Here is a 25,319-nt window from a genome sequence, read left to right on the forward strand (position 1 = left end):
CTTGTTCAGGATGTCATAAGCAGATGTCTTCACCCGAGAGTTCAATAGGCTTCGTGTAGTACAGAAGGAAAGTGGAAGTTTTGTACCGGTTTTTTCTTATTTTTTCCGATTTTCTTGTGGATTTAAGGGATGCAAGTAGAGCGTGAACTTGATCAAGGGAAATATTGTTGGTGGATAGTGGTGAGAATCTTTTGGGTAGATGCATGATGCCCGTTGATTGGGGTTGATATGCTTTTTTTTAATTTGACTATAAAAATATTTCTCTTCTATAGCTTCGAAAGATAATTAGCTATTGGGTCTCAGATAACTTTGCAGATGGATATCCTTCATTTAACATTATGCCTTAAACAGTTTGTCCTTCTTCAGTGGGTCCCCTTAAGTTACTTGAAATACTCTGAGGCGGGGAATTAGTCGATGTCTGGCTGTTGGCTATTACTTACCATTCTATAACTTCACACGAAAACAGGGGGCTTGCTGGCGGCTTAATCAATTATGGGCAACAATAGGAGGGCTAATGGTTTGCAATTAGTGATAAGCCAGATAAAGGCCTCTCATAATGGACAGCGTTTAGTGATAGCTTAATTAGAACTTATTGTCAATTACAATAAATTTTTTCTCCAACAAGGACACGATTGTGGATGTTTCGAGAAAAGGAGAATAATCTTTAAGATGCTGATGTATAATAATAGATTGTCGAATTTGATAGAGATGGGAGACGAGCATTACGATAAGTTTAATATGTTGGACAGGTTTTTTGACCAGGTTTATCAACATGTGTCGTTTTTTATCAAATTCCTGAGCAAGCATACACAAAGTTGAATATTTAATAAGAATATCCGATCTTATCTATCTTCATTAGACACCGAATATCTACCTGTGTTTACTTTTGCATTTTTTCCTCAGATATTCTGATTCGCATGGACCTACGTAAATCCCATCTTAAATCCAAAGTCATCAAAACTGATTCTTTTGTGAATTTCGCCCAAATTGTTTGCAAGATTGCTCTTCAAAGCATCTTCATCAATTCAATTAGTTAATATCCAAGCTGTAACCATTTCATTATCATGGAGAAACCGCATGTTCTTCAAATCATTAGACTAAGTACCGTCGTAACGAACCACTTGAGCTTATGCGGAATCGAAGTTGTTGAAATCGTGGCGTCGACTGTGACCTTGAACATCATCTTTATATTGGACAAATTTTTAAGATACTATTTTAGTTACCGGATAGTTATCAAATTATCAGAACGTCGGCTTGGCTTTCTGAAGCTGCAAAGGTGTTAATTGCAATTAACGCGGGCAGTTTAAATTCAGCCACGAGCGATTTGAATTGTGAAGTGTTTTCTTTTGTGGAAAATATTATTTGAAGTTTTTTAAAAATAGTGAAATTAGTTTTGGGGGAAAATGTTTGTTATCCTGATTTTTTTATTTACAACGATTAGTTATGGATATTCCGAACAAAAAGATTATTCAAGGTAATAATAGTTTTTAAGTGGTGAATTTAGTGCGGGTTTAATTATGAAATTATAAACACAAAGTATCTTTTCTATTAAAAGATAACAAGTAGCTCGCGCGTGTCATTTTATAAATAGTTAAAGCTAAAGTCTAAGAATTCTTTTTGAATGCAAAAGAAAAGCATCATTAGTTATTTATATTCACAAAAGATATTTTGATAAATGGGTGATATAAACGTATATTATTTGAAAGGATGAGAGGATCTATCTGTCTATCAAAACAAAGAACTTGTCTACGATATTTTTATACTTTGTTGCATTATTTGACAAATTTTTGATGAATAATATTGCAAACATTGTTCTACCAGAATTCAGAGAATTGTCATTAGCGGATTCGCGTGTTGTCACTATTTTACTTGATTTCTATGGAGTAAAAATTAATTGAGACTGAAGATGTTTCAGATATTTATTTTAAATATTTTCCTGCCTTGAAAATTGTTGATGAAGGCAGGAACTGATTCCTGAAATATGGTACTTGTATGAATAAAACGGAAAACTCTTTAGGTCTGGGAAGGAAAAACTTGAACTTTTTATCCAATTTAGGAATATCGGTTTGTAAAAATGACTCCATATTACAGTGAAGATGAACTATTTTGACTAAGTCAGGTGTGTCAATTATCTGCGGAATATCTCAATGGATGTTGGGCACTTTTCTTTTTAAAAAAAAAATTAGGTGGAAAGTATATGTGGTAAACAAGACTAATATTTGGATTGAATTTGTTAATTATATTTTTATCGAAATCGTCAAATAAGGGTCACATGGTGAAAAACTCTGGAAAACGATAATGGATCGTCGGCTTTGCCTTTTCCAGATTTCTTCTCCCTCCAGACCAATTAATTATTAATTTTTTTTTAACATTTGCTTATTCAAAATTGAATTCTCTAGTTTTCTTATGTAAGAATTCGACGTTGAGGTTGGAAAATAATAGATGCATTGTTTAATTACTGGTAGTCATAGTATTGACAATATAAATGGTCATAACGATAGTAGATTCGAAGGCTCATAGTCGTAAAAGTCCATAGAAATCTGATTATCCCTGGAATATGTGTATTATTCTCAGGGAAAAATTCGCAGTAGAACGTTGGCCTCGTCTGGTGGGAGGACATTCAACCAAGCAGATCACGTTTGCTTCGAAAAGTGAATGGCCTTTAGATTCCCAGAGGTACGATCTCGTTTGAGCGAGTTAGGTAATAATCAATAACATTAGCAGGTCCACTCCAGTTTCCAGCTATCAGATTTCATATCGAGTGATGGCAAACCAACATAAAGGAAGGGTAGGGTCTACCGGTCTGCCTACGAATCATTTTTCGCCTTATTACTTGTATGTTGTCGGGTGTATTTCAAGCCTTGCAAATAATTGGATTAATTAGGTCTAAGATCAAGCCAATATACTGGTGTGTATGTACTTAATGCTTTAGGCCTAGTGTGTACAGAATATTAGGCATTGCTCACCGGATACTGTACATGGATTAAATCGCTGACCACATTAGTTGACTCACAAGAAAAGCAGGGGTTTTTTCTGCCTAGTTGTGTGAATCGATTACTTTGGAAATCATTGGAGTTAGTTCTAGGACGTGAAAGGAAGTTGGCGCAAAACAGAAATTGACGAAGATGGTGTAGAAAACGCGAAGTTGAAAAGCGTGAAGAGACAGTTTCAGTTGATTGTTTTTTTTTGCTTGTAAAGAGTTACTCCCGAATGTTGTGCGTAAATAATAAAATGAAAACTCAAGTAGCCCGGAAAACTAGTTCTTAACTGGACTGCGGAAATTTTCCTGGCACCCAGACCCCCCAACCTATATACCATTTTGAAGCTCAGACCTTCTACCAATAGTAGTGATCACTTTGATAGCCTCCGTGTGACTCCTCCATATTTTGACGTAGGTTGACCACCCTGGATGTGCCTTCCGGATGCTGTTGGCAATGTTCTGAACTTGATTGGTTATTGCGAGCAGGCTGCCGCCGTTGTGCCGTAGGAATTGAATATAACTCAAAATGATGGCACAGTCATTCATTTTAATGATCCCAATGACCGGACTCAATGTAACTAACATATTCGAAATCACAGGTAACGATGGCCAATTATATAAAGCACATTATTTACCACGAAGCACACGTGGAACTATTTTACCAAGAAAACATTTTGTATAACAGGATAATAATTTATATCTTTACAATACCCTCGTATCCATTTTATTTAGTTCTTATTTAAGTTCTTATTCATTTTACTTATTATTTATTTCATTTCGTATTTATGTAATTTAACTGTCTTACTTTTTATTTCTTGTTTTTAAGTAAGTAGGTACCACTGACTGCTTCGAGAAACCCAAATAACGCTATTGCATGCAGTTTTGATGTCATAAACTTTTAAGCTCGTGGCTATTGTGGGAAGGGAAAGGGAGCAGAATTCAGTCAAATTTTCAAAACCAGCATGTAGTATTTATGAAACTCTACTTATCGAGGGACTGTAAAGAGCAGAGCCTCGCCACTTTTTCGCCTCTATGTTTTATAAGCGGCAAGCAGAAAGAGAGATTCTTTAAGTATGCCGCCCAGTATATTCAGCGCATCCCTGTACTGCGCCGCTAGCTTGGAGGATCATCACTCACCACTGAGTCCAAAACTTTAATGGCCATTTGTATGTCAGTTAGAATGTAACATAGTTAGTCTAGTTGGGGCTCGCGTCATACCTCCTCTTACAATACACTTGCGAATATCGGAAGAACGTATGACTCAGCTACACTGTACTAGAGCAAATACCCGCATGGACTCCACAGACCATTTCTGATCCATTGATGCCCCCTACATGAGGATGAGCAATTCCGTAGCCTACATAACGACGAAATCTATGAGCGATATCATGACCGTTTGGTTGTGGATAAAATCCGGCTCAATAGATTACGGTGGGCGGGTCACTTAATCCGTATGGATGAGGATGATCCAGCCCGGAAAGTCTATAAGGGCAATATCTATGGTAGAAAAAGAAGACGAGGCAGACCCTGCCTAAGATGGAGCAATGGCGTAGGCTAGGACGCCAGACAGCTTTTGGGATATCGAATTGGTGGACCTCGGTGCAAAACCGGGATGTCTGGAGTTCCTTATTAAGGCAGACCTAGACCGGATACCGGTTGTTGCGCCGTTGATGATGATGATAAAGAATAAGATATACCCTGGTTGGAAAGCCAAGAGCAAAATTCCTCTTTAAGGTCGACTTGCGTGTGACTTGGGAAAGACCAGATTTTTTGAGGTATTTCGTCTCGGTGTTGAAATATTACTATGACCGTAGGAATTCGTTGTCCAACATCAGGACTCACGTAGTCTGATAACACAGCACGCTACCACATCCAGGTGAAGAAGGTACAGGAGTACACTGAGAGCAGTTGCCGAGCAGGACTATAGAGTCCCAGTAGCACGAACACACGAGTCTTTTTTGGGCCCTGTTAAGCTTGGGTTTCAAACAATAGAGCCATACGTTAGGATGGGTTGAACCACGAATGTGTACATTCAAATAACCATCCTAGGCTGACAATTCTATTTCCGTTCAAAGGTACTATTACAAGCGTAGAAGGCTACACAGGCCTGTCGAAATATGGGACAATTTAGCAAAAACATTCAATCTGAGCTCCGGTCGCTTAAATTGGTTATACAGAAAATTGTGAACTCTGTGTGCAAAATATATTAACTGGTCATTCTACCTCGAAATGCTAAAATTCGAACTTGAATGAAATACCTAAATTCCAAAGCACTCGAGACTGACAGGCCAGGGGGAAATGAATCACCTCATCAGCAAAAAATTTAATATAAATTGACCACCCATCAGAATGAATCAGAAGACTTAAATAAAGCTAAAACATCAGCTACCACAATGTTTCAGCACAAATTTTCGGTTAAAACAAAATGATGGAAAATACTAATGAACCTAAATGGCGCCCTGTTTTGCACTGGTGCAATCGGCGGGATGCTCTTCAATGAGGCAGTGAAGAAACCGGGGCTGCCAGAGCATGTAGAGCGGATGGATGACTGAAAAATTTCCAGGCGCTTACTTAAGGACAAAGAGCAGGATAAATTATCATGTGACAAACCTCAGAAGACATGGATGGATTCAGTGCTTGGCTTGCATAATGGAGGTTTCCGTCAATCGATCGAGAAGAATGAAAGTAAAGATTATTGCATCAACCGAACTAGTTCCAAATGAGCTACATACCCTCAGCGCAATCAAGGGATAGGCAGAATTTATCTTTCTCCAGTTCCACCCACACAGGCGACGCGTACAACAATATGGACGCCAAATCACCATCCACCAATTAACCATGGGTCTACCCATCAGCAAAAAAACTTAGAAGAAACAAAACGCTAAGGAACGGAATAACTAGTTCCTGACATTCGGAATTTGTTTTAGTAGAGAGGATTGTAGTCAACAAAGGAAGACCTTTCTTTTTCTTTTCACCCGACCATGAACGCTAAGCCCATAAGCTAAAGAAATTTTCTGTGAAAGTCTGCTCATCGTGAAGTGACCCTTCCAGATACGGTTTTACGCCTTTTTGCTAGTTAGCTTCGGGAAGAGAGGGGATCTTTTAGGGTTTGTCTTTTATATTGTTAGCAAGGTTTCCCATATGTCGTTTGGCCGGCGCATGGGACTGCACTTGAGATTGAAAACCAAAATAAAAATATCGCGTAAAGTTGAAGTGGAAACTGAAACTGGGAACTAAAGTAATGCTGTTTTAGCTTTGCGCGGAGGTCCACCAATTCCATATCATTAAAAGCTGTCTGGCGTCCTGGCTCACGCGATCGCTCTACTTGAGGCAGGGTCTGTTTCGTTTTCGTAGATATTGCTCTTATAAACTTTTCAGACTGCATCATCCTCTTCCATACGGATTAGGTGACCTGCCCACTGCAACTTATTGAGCCGGATTTTATCTACAATCAGACGGTCAAGGTATCGCTCATAGATTTTGTCGTTATGTAGGCTATGGAATTGTCCATCCTCATGTCGGGGGCCAAAAATTCTCCGGAGGATTCTTCTCTCGAAGCGGCCAAGAGTTTGAAATTTTTCTTGCTAAGAACCCAAGTCTTCAAGGAATACATAAGGACTGGCAAGATTATTGTCTTGTATAGTAAGAGCTTTGACCCTATGGTTTCGAGCCGAACAGTTTTTGTAAGCTGAAATAGGTTTTCTTGGCTGCCACCAACCGTGCGCGGATTTCATCGTCATAGTTATCGGTTGTGATTTTCGACCCTAGATAGAAGAAATTAACAATGGTCTCAAAATTGCATTCTCCTATCTTTATTATTCTCGTTTGACTAGTGCAAATTGATGTAGTTGGTTGGTTGGTTTTCGGTGCTGACATTGCCACCATATAATTTGTCTTGCGTTTATTGATGTGCAGCCTAAGATCTCGCGTCGCATAAAGGCAGTTTATACGTCTCGGATAGTTTTTAACATGATGTTGATATTTTCAGGATAGGCCGGTAGTTGGGTGGACTTGAAGAGGATGGTACCTGACGCATTTACCTTAAAGAGTACGCACGATAGGGCATCCCCTTGTCGTATACCGTTGTTGATGTCGAATGGTCTTGAGAGTGATTCTGCTGCTTTTATCTGGCCCCGTGCATTGGTCAGGGTCAGCCTAGCGAGTCTTATCGATTTCGCTGGGATACCGAATTGTCTCATGGGGTTGTACAGTTTAAAGTCGATTAATAGATGCTAAAACTGATGTCCGTATTTCAACAGTTTTTTCATCGCTTGCTGCAGAGAGAAAATTTGATCCGTTGCTGATTTGCCTGGAGTGAAGCCTCTTTGGTATGGGCCAATGATGTTCTGGGCGTATGGGGCTATCCGGCCTAGCAAAATAGCAGGGAATATCTTATAGATGGTACTCAGCAACGTGATATCTCTATAATTGCGGCACTGTGCGATATTTCCCATTTTATGTATGGGACAGATAATGCCTCGTTGCCAATCGTCAGGCATTGATTCCCTCTCTCACACCTTGAGCACAAGTTGATGAAACACTTGGTGTAACTGGTCGCCTCCATATTTAACCAATTCGGCTGTAATTCCATCGGCTCCTGGCGACTTATGATTTTTTAGCCGATGAATTGCACGGACTGTTTCTTCTAAACTTGGTGGTGGCAGTATTTGTCCGCCGTCTTCAGTTGGCGGGACCTCCAACTCGCCGATGTTCTGGTTATTCAGTAGCTCATCAAAGTACTCAACCCATCCCTCTAATATGCCCATTCTGTCGGAAGTCAGATTTCCCTCTTTGTCTCGGCAGGATGAACATCGAGGCTTCATCCTGCTGACTTGTTAGTAAAATTTCCGCGTCTAGTGCAGTTGCTCCCTGTACTTTTCGGGTTCACGGACTTGTTGGTTCTCCCAGGCTTCATTTTTCCGTATGTGAAGTCGCTTCTCCGCTTGACAGAGTTCGTGATAATTCTCTGCGCGTGCCCTCGTTCTTTGGGAATGCAACATTACTCGATATAAAGCATTCTTCCCTTCCGTAGCTAGCTTACATTCATTGTCAAACCAGCCGTTCCGACTTTTCTTGCGGCTGGAGCCAAGTATGTTTGTGGCCGTATCAGTAATAACGTTCTTCAGGTGGTTGTGAGAATCATTTGTTGATGCTTTATCTCCAGGACCTAGTTAACTGCAGTTATTGCGGCACTGATTTTCCCCTCATAGGTGCTATGGAGGGCTGTGTTGTGAATTTCTTCAGTATTCACTCTCACCTGATTGTCAGAGGGAATTCTAGGTGATGTTGCAACTTGAGTTCAGAGCACTACTGCAACAAGATAGTGACCGGAGTCTATATTGACCCTCCCCCCTTATATGTTCTGACATTCATTCATCAAGGCTGAAAGGTGGTGGTCTTTGATCAACATATGGTCAATTTGGTGGAAAGCGGTCCCGTCTGGAGAGGCCCAAGTTTGTTTGTAGATCGCTTTCCGCGCAAATTAGGTTTTTCCAACAACCATTTCGTACGACACTGCTAATTGAAAATTTTGCTGTCCGTTATCATTGGTATCCTTCGTAAGCTATGGGAGCCAACGTATCATCTGAATCCGGGTTACGTCCCTACTTGACTGCTAAAATCTGCAAGTAAGATTTTGATATTATACTTGGGATAGGCTTCAAAGATCCGCTCCAATGCCTCGCAGAAGGTATTCTTCTCCGACTCTGCAGTCTTCTCTGCATGGGCGTGAACGTTAATCGGGCTAATATTTCTAAACACCAACTTCGAGCACACGGTTTATTGTCGTACCAGTCGCTGACATATCTTTCCAAGATTCTGGAATTGATGGAGAGGAGTGAAATGGGACGGTATTTCTCTTCTAGAATATGATCGCCTCTTTTGCGAATGGGGATGATGAAAGCCTCTTTCTACATTATAGCAAAATTATTCTCTTTGAAGCTTTTATTGTAAATTAGGGGAAGCGAGATGGACTGACCAGTTTTAAGCAAAAAGGGATTTGAAAGACCGTCATATCCAGGGCCGACATTGGCATCATGTACTCGACAAGGGGAAGTGTAAGGAGGGGAATGCTAGACAATGCGAAGCAGGCTACATTCACTGGGGGGGAGGAAAAGGAGGGAGGATAGGGAACATTGACTGAGGAAAAGTAGCGGAGGGGATGGCAGGGCGAACTGCGGGAGTTGCGAATGTGGAACCAAAAAGGTTTGAGGTTTTCGCGCTTCAGTGAGTCTTCAACAATGGCCAGATATTCATTTTTGGACTTAAGTATTAGGGATTTGACCGAGGAACGCAGAATTTTGAAAAAAAAAACAACGGAGTCAGCGTCGGTTGTTGAGGACAGGAATTACTTGCTCGCAGTGTGTTTCTGATAAAGTTTTTTGTATAGGTCAGTTGTAAACCAGACTTGGTAAGAATGCAAGCATTTAGGAGAGGATGGGTCGTTACATTGAAGAACATCAGATAAAGTGGTATAGAATGTATTGAGCGCTTAGCCACACGTTGATGGAGAGCGGAGTGGAAAACAGTTGATTGTTGGCAGGGCGGAGTTCAGACCTTCAAAGTTCGACTTATTAAAGTAAAGCTTTGCAGGATGGTGCGCAACAGGGGAGCAGAGTCAGGATATCTGAGCATCAAACTCGTGCACAGGATTATGGGCGGCAGGGGCAATGTAAGGGGGGGGTGAGGGGTTCGTGAAAAGCAACGCATAGGAAGGTTAGAAAGGACAAAATCAAAAGTGCAATCTAAATGGTTTTTAGAGAGGTTAAACTGGAGGGCGGCACAGGTGCTCATGAAAGTGGATAAAGGAAGGGAAGGAAGGGTGGAGTTATTAGGGAGGGAAGGAAAGCCAGGAGTAGTACGCCAGGAGATCATATGAAGATTAAAGTTGTCGCAGAAGATGAAAGGAATGAGGGGGGAATAAAGCGATTAGGACTTCTGATAATCTCTCGAAGATATCCTCGTACAGAAGACAGGGAAAATATACAAAGGACATGATGAAGGGGAATACGTATTGCGGAGTGACTCGTATGTTGACAGAATCGTAGGCTTGGTCCTCAGACCACTTACATTTTGGTAAAACAATCTAAAGTTTTAAAAGTCATTCAAGTTCGGCGAGGCAGGTGGGCGGGTCAGACATTTTCTCAAAGTGTCCTCTGATGTGTAATTAAATCAGTTCAAAGCAAGTTTACTCGTTGTTTCTTCTTCAAAAAGAATCTTCGCTACTCATCTTATCCCGATAACTTAGGTTTTTTTCGAAACTCGACAAAACCAAAGAATTTTATAGACACTTGCATTCTGTTCAACTTTTGTAATGGACTAATGGACTGTTCGATAGTCACTGAGATACATGGCCGTGATGAGAAACATTCGAAGCATGGCTATTGGCTTCCCCTTTACAAGGATGCCTAACCGTGAGATACTGCTTCTTATAGATTTCACAATGGAGATTTTTGCGTTTATTACGAATTCTCCCCCTCCCGCACCCTACACATGTATTTGATATGTTCTTTAGTGGGACCATCTGATTTCTTTTCGCTCCTTATCCTCGCAGGAACGCTGGACCTGCTCGAACGTCGTTCATCAGGATATACGTGTTAGCCCGGGAATATATAATACTAAGTCTTGTGGTGTAGAATGCGCTCATGATTGTCAACAAACTCCGAGTAGATATCCTGGATTTCCAGCGATACTAATTCTTATTTTTCTCTGCTGCGCTTCTCCTAACTAAGATTACTTAATGATTCTTGGATGTCCTTGATTTTGAATACCCGCGTTTGCTGGGTATCAATAATCTACCATGTAACTAATCTTTCAATACTTTATTGTTTACCATTTTACTTCCTTCTGGACTGCATTTGAGGAAATACGTACATTACCACCATTGCCATCGCATATTTTGCTTTGAGCCTGAGGACCTCGAAAATTGTACTTATAAATCTAATATAAACAAGTCGGGAAACCGGAAGCTTGACGCTTCAGGTATAAAAGGTTTTGTGTATTTCTTTTATAAAGAGATTTGAGTGTGCATTTGTTCCACTAGTATGTAGAACCTAATATATCCATATATTATGTAAAAATATCCACTTTCAAGTGATATTGATATTTAGTCTTGAATTTGCACAGAAGCGATAGGTTTGACCTATTATAACTTTGTTAGTAATAGTGCGATTTTCACCAAATTTGGTAGGATCATGCTTTATGATGTAGCCTACATTGCTGCAATTTCATGATTTTAAAATGAATTGAAGGGGGTTTTCCTGTCAAATGCAAAAAATTATAGTAATGTACTATTATTAACTTTATTTGAGCAGGTATCAGTATGGAGGGTATTTCGGAGCCTAAGCACCATACAGTGGCAGCTCCTTGGCTTTTTTTTCAGATTTTTCGGTCGGATAGTTTCTGAGAATGGGTCCGTTAAAGAAATGATCATTTTGAACCTCCTGCACCCCCTACCTTTTCAACAGATGTCAAAACTAAAACGGGCTTCGAAAAGTACTAATCGAGACCTTTAATTTGATGATAGTCATGTGGGACTATATTTGATGAAAAAAAAATTTACACCTGCCTTTTGAATGCATGGATACCCCCCCTTTAAATTCGACGTTAAAGGATGTAACTAACTATATGCTTGAGCGTTGACAGTTGCCACCTTTCTACCAAATATGGTGCCAACCGCTATAACCGTCAAATCAACCTGAATTCGTTGAGCTACACGTGCAATACAAGAACGCGAGAAAAAAATTGCAAGTAGCTATGACGAAGAGCAAATCCGAACACTTCAAGCGGAGGTGTACTGAAGCTGATTCTGATCCATGGGGTGACGCTTACAGGTCTGTAATGTCATCACTGAAAGGCAATCGCTCCCCACCGATTACCTGTCCTAAATTACTACACAATATAGTGGACACTCTCCCTGCCCAGAGGATGTGAACTATACAAATCTGCCTAAAGTCCTTGTAAACCCCGACGAAATTCCTGCAGTGGTAGAAGGAGACATTTTTGATGCAATAGCGAAATTCGCTGAAAATAAGACCCCAGGGCCAGATGGAATCCCGAATATCGCCCTGAAAGTGGCAGCCAGGACAGCGCCAAGTAATGATTGACAAAAGGTTCAACTTTAAAAAACACATTGAGTGCGCTGCAACTAAAGCGTCTTCCATCACTGTAACGATCTCGAGGATACTACCGAACATTGGTGGGCCAAGACGAAGTCAACGTCGTCTTATTTCAAGGGTAGTTAGTTCCGTGCTACTCTACGCAGCTCCAGTTTGGTTTTGCAAAACAAATCCAACTACGGTAAACTAGGAATGGCGTATTGACTAACTGCACTGCGGGTATGCAGTGCTTATCGAACAACATCAGGAGAAGCAGCATATGTACTGGCAGGGGCAATCCCCTTTGGCATCTTGGCGAATGAAGGTCGGCGCCTCTACGACAAAATGTATGCAATCGGGGAGTCTATTGTACTTCGACGGCAACTAGCACCGCGGGAATCCATCGCAGAATGGCAAAGGAGATGGATCGAGGCACAAACTGGCCGTTGGATCTACAGTATCATTCTTCCACACATTCGAAGATGGATTGAAAGGAGCCATGAGGAACTAAGCTACGAGCTAACAAAGTTTTTAAGTGGACATGGAGGTTATCGGGCTTATCTACATCGATTTGGATACAACGAGTCACCATGCTGCCCAAAATGTGGTAACCTGGCTGAGAATGCGGAGCATGTTGTATTAGTGTACCCAAGGTTTACAGCACACCGAACTAGGCTGGAGGCGATCGCAGACAGGTGTTTAATACCTGAAAATATAGTGGAGTTTATGTTGGAATCAACGGAGGCTTGGAATCAAGTGGTGATTGAGCTGAAAATAATTAATCAACACACATCAACTGCGAAGAAAGCACGAAAGGAAGCGAACAATAATGAGCCGCAGTTAAGAACTGATCCAGCCCTGCGATGCAATGCTTATAGCAGTCCCGTGGGGAGAGTGGAAGAAGAAGGAGGTGGTTTTATTGAGTACGAGTCTTCCATAACTGCATGGCAGGAGCCAGCAGTATGTTTTGAACTTTTCCACCTTCCATCGATGAAAAAAAAGACAGGCAGACAGACAGCAAAATCGATTTTGATAAGGTTTTGTGTTTACATAAAACCTTAAAAATATCCGGTACTTGCTATCTGAATGCAAGAAAGTTTGGGTGAAGGCTAGTAACTATGAACAGACGAAAATTCTACCAAAAAACTAAATACAAATATTGAATACATGTTTCCAATTCTATAATTAGAAGTTACTTTTAAAATTTGAAATTCATGCACATGTGTGTGATAAACCATTTATCACTATTTCATTTCAACTCAATACAATAATCACACTTAAAAGTCCTTTAATCTTCCACGGGAAAATTTTTTTTTCCCCAAACATCATTCCATGAATTTATATGAGCATTTCTATTTTAACCATAATTAGATAAACACATGGATTAATAAATTAAATTTAAAACTATAAATATTCAAAAAACAAGTTTTTGGTTCTGTTCGAAGCATGCACATTATTTGTTGCACGTTTACTGAAAATCCCTCAAAAAATGAGCCAGATTGATTTATCTTTTATTTTGTTTCGTGACTCGTGAAAATTCGACTTACAATACAATGGTCAAATAGCGCAGTTATTTGGTAAACGTTTTAAATTTAAACGCATTCCATGAATGAACCCAAATAAAATATGTGTAAACATGGTTTTCTCCAAAAAACTGGAAACAAAGCTTTTGAACCAGCGAAGTTATAACAAGTTTCAAATTTGGATTTTCTACGGTTATTTTTGGATATTGACAATGTTTACAAATAATAGGAATGATACTAAGACCTTCTTGTTAGTTGGGATGATAAGAATACACATGTGATGATAACTTCTTGATTGAATATAAAAGTAATGAATAAAAACAATTCCAGCGATAAATCATCTGGCAGACGTATTGTACTATTAAACTGGACACAAATTAATGGTTGATTACTATTTTGCGTATAAATATTTTGGATTTTGATAATTTGATGCGCGACAACAAACCTGATGGCCTTATTGGTTGACTTGTCATAAAAATATGAATCTTTTATCTTTACCATTGATAGATGATCTGAACAACTAATTTGAAAAGAGGTAGACATTGGTTCTCTTAGGTTTGACTTGCCCTAATACCTTAACGTAAATATTATGCAGCCGTAACTCAGAAGCTAAGGAGGAGGACAGTTGATTAATTTATTTGCTATTTATTAATTATTTCTAATTATATACATACTTTTTGGTCATCGCGATCCCTTCCATTTTTGAATAGCGATCAAATTGGTGGCTGAATTAATTGATTTTATTGTGTATTATATTTGAATTTAAAAATAATTAGGATGTGGAGTGAATTAGTTTAACATCGAAGAACATTATATAATATAGATAATTTTTAATTAATTTAAATCTGAAGAGAAAATTAGAATTAATTGGTTATTAAAACTGATATTGAAACGGCTTTTCTAAATATTGTATATATTTGTTTTTACCATAACATAGTTACTCGTCGGCAGTCGGGATTCGCCGCGGGACTCGGAAAGAATGCGGATAATCCCCGGGTCGACATAAATGCTGTTATTGTAAAAGACGAATGTAGATGGTAGCAAACTGGAACACCGCTTTTTTCACTTGTAGAAAGCGTAAACGAACTCGGTGAGTTCATCTAGGAGAGGCAGAGTATCTATCAAAATATCAGCGTCACCCAAATATCAAGTGAAGTGAAGAAAATTCCTCCTTGCCAAAGAAATATCCCGTGCGCAGATGTCCTTGAGAAAGTGAAAGCCAATCCAGAATTGAGAGCTAAACAAATCTAGTGAGAAGATAGCGAATAGTTTCCACGGCCAGGTGGAAAAGGTGCCAGGTGAGAAAGCAGAAGTAAAAGCTGAATGATAAGAGAGAGTAATGCACTGATTCACCCTTAGCAGAATAGAAGATAGTGTGATAAAGAGGTTGAAGAAGGCGTATGGGGGTACACAGACAGCTATTATTAATTTGCTGGCGGAATCCGGGGTTAAACTGATTAACGTGGGCATGATAAAAATAGGTTGGGTAGTATGCCGACCTAGGAAGCACGTACCTCTGAAGAAATGCCTCTATTTCAGCCAAGGAGTGAACAACTGGCACGTTGCAGGTGATAACAGGTGTCTTGCATAACCTGTAAACTTTACCGAAATTACGGTAATGCTACGAGGGTGAAGAACTCATCTGGACAAGCGGCAATATGGGTATGCAGAAGGTAAGCTATGCAAGAAATAATGACATTCCTGGAAGCCAGATTTGCAACAGCAAAAGTCAACCGCGTCCACATCTGCAGCTATTTCGCCTTTCCTAGTACAACATTCACGGAATATAAGGAGATATTAGACACCTCGGTGTTAAACACTAGAGGCCACAGCTTTGAAATTATCGCTGGTAATTTCAACGTGTGGACGTTGGACAGTGATTGACAAACACCAGGTACAAGGTCCTGGTTGAAGTCTTCGGGAAGCTGTTGGGCGTGTGTCCTCTTTTCGAAGTAGAAGGTTAGGTTTAATTGTCGATCTGACTTACCTGAGTAACTCGTTGTCGAAAGGGATGGTCTGACGTGTGAGTGAAAACTTACAACTACAGCGACTACCAGGCCATCTTTTTCGACATTAGTATCGGAAGGGGTGGCAGTCAAATGTGCAACTGAAGCGGGAAGATTCGGAAAGCTGAAACTTTCCAAGAGTAGACATTCCTGGAGGTTTTAGAAGGAGGTTACGACCAGACTCTGAGAGAAACTGGAAAGTGAGTCATGTAGGGGGCTAAAACATTATTCGGAGGATTCTTCTTTCGAACGCGGTCAAGAGTTGGCAGTTTTTTTTGCTAAGAACTCAGCTCTCCGAGGAATACACAAGGATTGGCAAGATCATAGTCTTGTATAGCTAGAGCTTTGACCCTTTGTTGTTCGTTCTTTGGTTTTTGGCGCTGACGTTGCCACCATGCACTTCATTAATTTGCAGCGCTGCTTGCTTGATCTGGATGAAGGTAGACTGTACATCTCGGTTGATTCTGGTTGCAACTATCGATATTTCGGGAACCAACTGTTACCTTCATCAGTGCTAATACACTACTTGGAGATCTATTTGAGATTAACTGCACTTCGTCTTCACGTATAGATGTAGTTAAGCAACTATATCTTTAGAATATCCGGAGAGTACCAGTGAGTCAGAAAACTGCCTAAATTCGAAAAGAAGTGGCATTTTTTCAAGGCGGTATCCTGAATTCCGAATACCGAATGAAATTTCGTTTAGAGAAGAGATTTGAAACATGATGGAGCAACAGGACGAGGCCATGTGACTATTAAGGCACTTAAGTTCAACTAGGTGAACTCTAGATTGGTATGGGAATGTCATAATAAATTGAATGTACTATCTATGCGCATTCACACACTCCTCCGAAAATATTGCAACATCACTACTGAAAGTAGTTTCTCCCAGCAGCACCACATCAACACTAACGGCTCCCCGATCTTCTCAAAGGTGCTTCCTCTATCACCCCAAAAGCTAGCTGTTGCAAGGAAAGAGTTTGACGATTTTATGGAACAGGGAATTTGCAGACCTTCCAATAGTTGCTGGTCATCTCCACTCCATTTGGTCCCTAAGTCAAACGGCGAATGGCGGCCTTGAGAAGATTACAGGCATCTGAATGCTCAGACAATTCTCGACCCCTATTCCACTCATCCACGATTTCGCGCATTCGCGGATCTGGCCAAGGTGTATCACCAAATCCCTGTTGCTCCTGGAGACATACCGAAAGCGGCTATCTGCACACGTTTCGAGTTCACCAGGATGACTTTTGGCTTGTGCAACGCTGCGCAGACGCTTCAGAGATTCATCCACTCTGTCCTATGAAACTTTAACTTTTGTTTCGTTGACATGGATGATGTTTTGGTCGCCTCTTCTTCAGAATCTGAGCATTTAGACCATCTTGAAAGCATTTTTCAATGTTTCCTTAAGGCCGGGCTTGTTTTAAAAGCTGAAAAATGTAAATTCCTACAAAAGCAGGTGAAATTTCTGAGACACGTGGTTATCCCTGACGGAATTCAACCAGACTCACACAAAGTTCAAGCGATAAAAAAGGAAGGTTCTTGGGCATATTAAGCTTATATTGTCGTTTCTTGCCCAAGGTCGCTCATCATTAATCGACCCTCAACGTTTACTTGTTTGGGACTAAAACGAAAGATTCCCGCCAGGTTGTATGGTCTACTGAAGCCGGTCAGGCGTTTAAAACGATCAAACAACAGCTTGTTGATGCTACACTACTGGTATTTCCTCAACCAGATGCACCTTTAGCTGTGTTCGTGGATGCCTCAGACCCAGCCGTTAGGGCGGCTCATTACCAGACCTGCAACCGTTCAGCTTCTCTTTGAAACAACTCAACCCAACTCGGCATAACAGCGCCTACGATCGTGAGCTACTCGCTGTATACCTCTCCTTTTAATACTCGCATTTCTCTCTTGAGGCCAGGCCGTTCCGTATGTTCACGTACCACAAGCCATTCGTGCTTAAACAAAAGCCCGACAAAGCGTCTCCTCGCCAACTTCGGTAACTAGGATTCATCAGCCAGTCTACTTCTGATATAGTGTTCTGGTGTCTGGAAGAGACAATGTTGTTGATTTCTCTCGAATTTCGTAAGTCCCAGTTCCCCCAAAAAGACGACGCAGAACTTCAGAGCCTAAAGGCAAATTCCAAATACAAATAGGAGGAGGGGGAGTTTCCTATTTTCGGGTCAAACTCTTATTTACTCTGCGAGACTTCAAAGAAGGGACCTAGGCCATTTATTCGGGCCGATTTTTGCAAGGAAGTATTCCACTCTGTACGCGATGTTGGGCACTCAGGCATCAGGACGGCGGACCAGTTAGTCATTGAAAAATACTTTTGGCCGTCCATGAACAAGGACGTGAACTCTTGGGCCGGACAATCTATTGCGTACCAGAAGTGCAAGGTCAGCAAGCATGTTCCAAAGGAAGTAGGTGTGTTTCTACAGTCGACCAAGCGCTCCACATCATTCGCTCTTTGTGAGACTCGTACGGATACAAATATTGCCTCAAAATCTTCGACAGGTTTGCCCGGTTGCTCGAAGCAATACCTCTGACTGACATTACGGCACAATCATGTGCTGAGGCCCCCTGACGAGAATGGATTCCGCACGTTGGTGTACCAGCCGTAATCATCACCGACCAGGGAATGCAGTTTGAGTCTACTTTTTTCTCGGAGTTAGGCAAGTTCCTTGGTTTCAAACGTCACAGGACCACTGCATACTATCCGTAGTCCAATGCAGTGCTGGAACGTTCGTACCGGACACTAAAGACCGCCTTAATGGCTCGCGACGATCCGTCGTGGTCGTGGTCCTTACCTTTCGTCCTCCTCTTCCTTCGCACAGCTCACCGAGAGGAGTTCACGGAGTGTACGGGGAGAATTTGCTACCCCTGACGACGCTGTGCTGGATATCAGAGCAGGGTTAAACGAATCCAATATGCTTCGCCTGCTCAGGGACGCGGTTTCAAAACTGCAGCTGACTCCACCTTCCCGACATTCGACGCCGGAGGTAGACATCCCTAAGGACCTCGAGGCATCCTCACAGGTCCTCATTCGAGTGGACGCTCTTCTGAGGCCGCTACAGGGTTCCTCTGCTGAACCAGCGCGGTTTCAACTGGGCGCGGAGTGATGTGGTGGCATGAACAACGACTGCATTGCCGGTGGTGAATTCACCTCGGCCGACGCACTGTACTACCGTTGACATGGTTGGCGGCCTAGTACGAGGTCTGGTCTTCAGGGACCATTATTTAAATAATATGTAATCAAATCAAGTTTGCGGAGCTCTGGGGATAACCATTACGTTCTATTAATAATTGTCCTAATTTTTGAAATTATACTTAATGAAATGTTTATTTTAGTCATTTTCCCGAGGGACTATTTATTTTTATGCTAATTTAATTGTTTTTCTGTTCGATGAAATACATAAATTACGCTGACATTTTTTTCTGCCGGTCAAGGTGAGGTCATTCCCTGAAATTGCCTGAGTAATTGTGTTTATTAATATAATTAGTTGGTTGTTAATAAATATACACGCGCATCATTAAAAGAGAGTCTTAATTATGAGGCAAAGTGACATAATGAATATTGTGTGAAAATATATTGGATTAGAAAAGAATTAGAATTTAAAGACAAATTTTGTGATCATCATAAGATACCGAAAACGTGGATGGATTTTCATTAAAAAACTTTATCTATACGTTTATGAATTTTACATTTTTATCTTGATTACATTGAACTCTAAATTCAAGGCTCCTTCGGTACATTTTTGATTATTATAGTCTAATATCTTTCTTATTTTATTATTCATATCCTTTATTGCAGATATAAAAAGTTTTACGTTAATCATGCAAATGAGAGCATCTATCGTTACATGATAGACTTGGCAGAGTCACATGATAACTTGGACTTTTGGTTGCTTGCTCGAAATACATCAATTATCCTTGTACCACCGGAATTAGATAATGAAATGCAACAAGAGCTGGAGAATATTGGGGCAGTTTATAAGGATACACTTTTAGCTGTTGAAGAGTAAGTTCTCTTTTGGACATCCTTCAAGGTTTAAGAGTTCTGCTCGGGCTCCATTTTTTTAGTCCACAGATATTCTCCAAATCTATTTAATTAATTGAAAATATTTATTTCCAGAAATCAAATTTGCGAAGAACGATGTGAACCGTACCGGTCCAAGCGGCAGTCAACAGGATTTTTTAATAACTTTCATAGATACGATGCGGTAATTTCTATTATTTTCAGTTAGATACTTTCCAAATCATTATCATTTAGATACTTTTCTTGTTCTATGAAAAATTACTTATTATACATATTAGTGGATAATGTGGCACTTAGAAAAATATCTAGAATGAATCAATTATTCAGAATTTGATTTGATGGATATAAAAAGATAAAAACACATTTTGTTATTTTTACATTTCCAGATAGTTCAGTATTTACAATTTCTTGCTGCCAAGTATCCAGACCATGCCAAATTTGATAGCGTTGCTAAAACAGCTGGAGGACGGCATTTAGCAGTTTTAAGGATCGCTCCTTACCGTAGAGTAGGAAAAAAGTTGGTTTATATTCAGGGCGGAAGCCATGCTAGGTAAATATAATACAAAGTTACTTTAGATACCATTCACAATATACGAGTGCATAGATACAGTATCTTATATCTTTCTTTTTCAGAGAATGGATATCGATTTCCACAGTTTTATATTTTGTCACCGAATTGCTGGAAAATTTTAATTATTACCAAAATTATTTGAAAGGAATAGAGATTGGTGTTGTGCCAGTTTTGAATCCTGATGGCTATGAATATACACATACGAGGGTAAATTGTTCATGAACTTTTATCTGCTTTTATACTTATTATAATTTAAATTTACTTTTAAAGGATAGATTGTGGCGTAAAAATCTCAATTTTCCGCCGGGAGGATATTGTCGGGGAGTAGACTTGAATCGGAATTTCGGTTTTAAGTGGGGATATATAGGAGCCAGCAGGAATGTAAGTATTTTCCATTGTTGTATAAATTCCTGATCTTTACTTTCACTTAATTGTACACTGACAGGGACAGGGAAGAAGTAAAGTCTAACAGGCCAACATATCTGTTACCTGTAGCGGGCAAATTACTAGAAACACTGAATCAGAATCGGCTGGACCGCGCCTCATGTTGTCCAACGTCTGTTTGGATTCCGTAAGAGGATGCCATTTTCGAAGTGAACCGCATTGTACAGGACACCGACAAGCCATATGTTTTGGCAATTACCTTCGATATTGCAAGCGCTTTGACCACCTATGATGGCTAGCGCTGTTGAAAGAGCTACAGGGGAGAGGTGTGCTTCTGCACATGCTACCTCCAAAATCGGAGGGTAGCAATAGAGTAAAATTTTCAGAGGGAAGAGGAAATTATCACCAAGGATTCCCACAGGGATTTATACTTAGACCAAGTCTGCGGAACCTTGTGTTTAATGGGCTGATAAATGGGTTATCTACATTGCAGCCGAGATTACTCCGACTGCATATGTGGATGACATTCTCAACCTCATTGAGAGCAGGAGTCGATCATACATGGAAAATCTTGCTCGAAGCACCACGGAATACGTTAGCATCTGGTGCACGAAAATGAAGGTGAAACTCTCGGCGAGTAAAATGGAGGCAATCCTATTAAAGGGGAAATTGGTCAAAAGCCTACATTGAAGATCAAGGGTAATACGATACTAGTTGTATCAGACTTAACATACCTGGGGTTATGGTCCTAGCACAAACTATCGTTGACATACGATGGAGACAGCGGGTAAAGCTAAAAGGCACTGATTGGGCACTAGGTTATAGGGCCAAGACCATCATATGGAGGATTGTCGGTACCCGCCCTAACATATGGAGCGGTAGGGCGAGCACCATTCACGAGCGACATAAATATTGAGCCAATTAGATCTGCCCAACGAATGGCGCTCATGGCAGGTGCATACTGGGCAGGTGCATACCGGACTGTCTCAATGGATGCCCTATGTGTGGTAGCTGGTGAGCTGCCGATTGGCTGGCAATTGAGAGACACTTTGTGTATAAGCTTAGGAGGTTAGTTAGGTTCACGGTTCAAGAAGAGGTCTTCAACGAGAATTTGTCTGAGGGAAGCAAAGGAAGGGAGAAGCCGAGAGGTGTCATTTTAAAGAAATGGTAGAGATTGCGAAAAGGGAAGAATTACGAAATATTTCTTCTCAGTTGTCACAACGAGAGTAAAAATGAAATGGCTTCTCAATATCCATTGTGTGAGTCAGTTCTTTATGGGACACGGGGAATTTAGGAGCAAATTAGCTCAATTTGGACTTAGCAGAAGTAGTGACTGCTACTGCAGGGAGGAAGAGACTGCACTACACGTGCTATTTGAATGGCCCCCATACGAGGATGAGCGATATACTGTTGAAGTTATATGTATAGGGGGGTTTGGGAAATGGCTTGTTTCCCCTGAGGAGCTGGTGGGGGATGTCTTTTCCGCATTTAATAATTTCTGCAGCGAAGTGCTTAAAACTAAAAATTTCTCAAGGGTTTTAGACTTAAGGGAATTGGAAGCTGAGAAAGGGATGAATAAGTACATAAAAGGGTGAATGGACTTATGCAAGACATTAATTGAGGGTAATTCTGTAAGTTAGAAGAGAGTATGGCAATCAAATGAATAGACTAACCGGGGCCACAAGGTGTAAGAATGCGCGTGGAAATGGATGAGTTAGAATAAAGATTAGAGAGGGGTAGCTCCGTGATCAGTTAACTGCTAATGACCGATGCGCGTCGGGACATACTGGAAGTTTCCGGAGTTATCGACAACTATTTGAGTTATTCACAACTATTGAACTTGATGGCATGATGTGAGCCTAGCTCTGCCAAGGAGATAGTTGCAGCGTATATCAGGAGCCAGTTTCTTCAGGGCTCTGGTGGGTTGATGTCCATTGAACCGATATTAGTAGACCGTGTTGCCTCGGGCGAGCTTTGATCCGTTTGTAAGTTCCGGGATCAGCTAAGCAGAAAGAGACACGGAGAAAATCATTGAAGGTGGGCAGATTTCTTCGAATATATTGCGAACGTTGAAGAGGAGCAGGAGTGTCTTGCATTCGAACTGTGTTGCAGCCCTCGTCGAATTATTCTCGAAAACAATAAACAAAGGTACATTCTGTGATGTGGTCAAAGTTCTATTGAGAGAGAAAGTTCTGGTTTTCGGCCTAGATTCCACATGCTCTTTGGATATCCCAAAACTTGACTGCTTCACTGAAAATACCGAAGTTGAAGAGGCCATCAAGCACGAATGTCCCGAGATAATCAATGTCCAACTTCGATGTGGTGGAAGCTGCCAAGCAATACCCTAGGAAACTGCTTAACAGTGGGAAAATTAGGCTAAGTAGTAGTTTCAGATGCTTAGATAATGGGCATATGTCTGCAACTTGCCGTTACCTGATAGGAGGGTAGCATGTCAGGTAGGTCATAAAGCGAATAAATGAAAAGGAGAGTTGCGGGATCGTGGCGAGTTTGATGAGAGCATTGCACATACTGCGGGCTCGGAGCGGTGTCCGCCTTGGGCGCAGAATTGAAAACAGCTGTTAACATGATCCGCATCCTGCAGAGCAATATGCACTGGAGTACAATCGCTCATGAGTTCCTAGTGAAGTTCGTTGTGGAGATAACAGTTGATCTGGTGTTCACCAGTGAACAGTAGCGGAACAGAGCTTCATGCCACCCCGACTTATCAGGCATCGTCGGAATCTGAGTTTAGGAGGGGTGTTCTTGCCTAAACCGAAGGGATGGTTTTGTTGGGATTTGTTGTTTAATGGTAATGTTTTTTATCATCTATCTAACCCTGAATGTGACAACGCCGGACTATCGACGCAGATTTGATGCTCTGGTGGATGTTATCTTAAGTGCAGAAGGGCGGATCCTGGCGGAGACTTCAATGCTGGGGTACTTGAATGTGGAATGCCTCACCGAAACTCCAGAGGAAAACAGATTTTCGAAATGGCCGGGAGGATAGTCAAATTAAACCAGCAGCGGACAAGGCAGAAGCTGGAGTTTCGGACTTAAGTCCAAAAAAACAGGGGATCATGCATCTAACAGGTGATGTCTTTTATTGAGTGCAGGGCAGTCTATTCTACCCTACGGAGCGTAGTTTTGGGCAAATGTTCTTGGGAAGGAGGTACGTCGCAGGTGCTTTCTTGGAAAAATGAGATACTAGGCAGATGGAATGCGTGACTCGCTGATAATTTAGGTGCATGGCTGAATCGAAAACATGGTGAGGCTGACTATTTTCTCGTAGCTCCTAAGAGGGCATGGAAATTTTTAGTCTTACCTGCACAAGATTGGAAAGGCACGATCTACTAACTGTGTATTTTGCAATTAGGTTGTGGATGGTTCTGACTCTACCTTTTTTTTCTGTAGAAGGTGAGAAGAGGTTCGACAGTAACTTTATGTAAACACAGGGGAGTTCTCTCCAGATAACATTGTTGACAGGTGAAGCCGTGATGTGCATTACGTGCGGGTCCGCTTTGCTGCAAAGAAAATGGAGCTCGACTGGTAGAGGAGTCGGTTCGCAGGCGGTTTCTTGTTCCCTTTCTCCTCCCTTTGGTGAAAGGAATTTCCTGACACCAAGGCTCCCCAAATTGGGGACTGTGTATGACAAACTGTTCGAGGCTAGTTCTATGTCGATGGGGAGATATTTAGTTGGTAGTCAGTGGCGTGCCGGTCCGTGAGTCCAACACTCTGTGCGTAAATACATGCAATCCCCCCTCCCCCTTCCCCCCTGAGCTACGTTTTACGAGTTCTAGCACCCAAATAAGGCGGCTATCATTTGTTGGTTCATTTTCAGGCTCGCTAACGTTTGTTTCCGTTTCTACTAGAGTGTTTGTTCCTTATTATCAGTGCTTTTCCAAAATTTAAGATAGAACTGACTTCATTTCTTTTTCAGCCTTGTTCCGAAGTATATTCTGGACGTCTACCATTTTCTGAAGCCGAGACGGAATGGGTGCGAAGATATTTAGTAAATAATCAATATCGGACGAAGTTAGTAATTGACGTTCATTCCTTTGGAAAATATCTATTCTACCCCTGGGGGTACCAATTGTATGTTGATTGGATGACGACATTTATTTTATTTGGAGTAAATAAAACATTCGATTTATTTTCAGAGGATCAGCTCCAACTAAGGCAACCCTTCATCAGATTGGACAACAAGTAGCCAAAGCAATTTATAAATATCGTGGTACAAAATATTCTGTAGGAACAGCTTCTCAGCTACTATACAAAGCTGCAGGAGGGCTAGATGATTACGCTTATGGTGCCCTCGGAGTACCATTGTCCTATACATTTGAACTGCCGGGGTCCAGTTTTCGAAATAATCCACGTGATATTATACCGATTGGTAAAGAGACTACAGCGGGATTTATTGAATTTATAAAAATAGTTAATGGTTTAAGTTGATGTAATGATAAGGTAATATATGTAAGTTAATATTATTTTAGTATTTCTAAGGATTTGTATTCAGTGGAAGCTTTAATTGTCGTATGAAATAAATATTTAAGGGGGTATTCGCATTTGTTGGACTACCAAAACATAAAATTGATTTGAATGGAATGTAATATCGACCATGTTAACCGAGTTCTTGAATAGAGGGGGGTGGAAAGGGAGTATTCCCTCGGGACCGGAATTTCCCATAGACTCAGAAAAGAATTTTCTACGAAAACAAAACGGAC

At 40.9% G+C, this 25,319-nt stretch overlaps 1 protein-coding gene across 1 annotated transcript; it reads left to right on the plus strand.

The window, feature by feature from the left end:
* Window positions 1–1,238: 1,238 nt before the first annotated feature.
* On the plus strand, window positions 1,239–25,146 carry LOC119649114 (carboxypeptidase B). Its single transcript, XM_038051114.1, has 8 exons — window positions 1,239–1,474; window positions 19,419–19,625; window positions 19,740–19,827; window positions 20,030–20,193; window positions 20,277–20,421; window positions 20,485–20,595; window positions 24,536–24,690; window positions 24,756–25,146. The coding sequence occupies exons 1-8, from the start codon at window positions 1,404–1,406 to the stop codon at window positions 25,045–25,047; spliced, it is 1,233 nt and encodes a 410-aa protein (XP_037907042.1). The 5' UTR covers window positions 1,239–1,403; the 3' UTR covers window positions 25,048–25,146.
* The last annotated feature ends 173 nt before the right edge of the window (window positions 25,147–25,319 follow it).

The sequence above is a fragment of the Hermetia illucens genome, chromosome 2 (genome assembly GCF_905115235.1).
Source record: "Hermetia illucens chromosome 2, iHerIll2.2.curated.20191125, whole genome shotgun sequence".
NCBI lineage: Eukaryota > Metazoa > Arthropoda > Insecta > Diptera > Stratiomyidae > Hermetia > Hermetia illucens.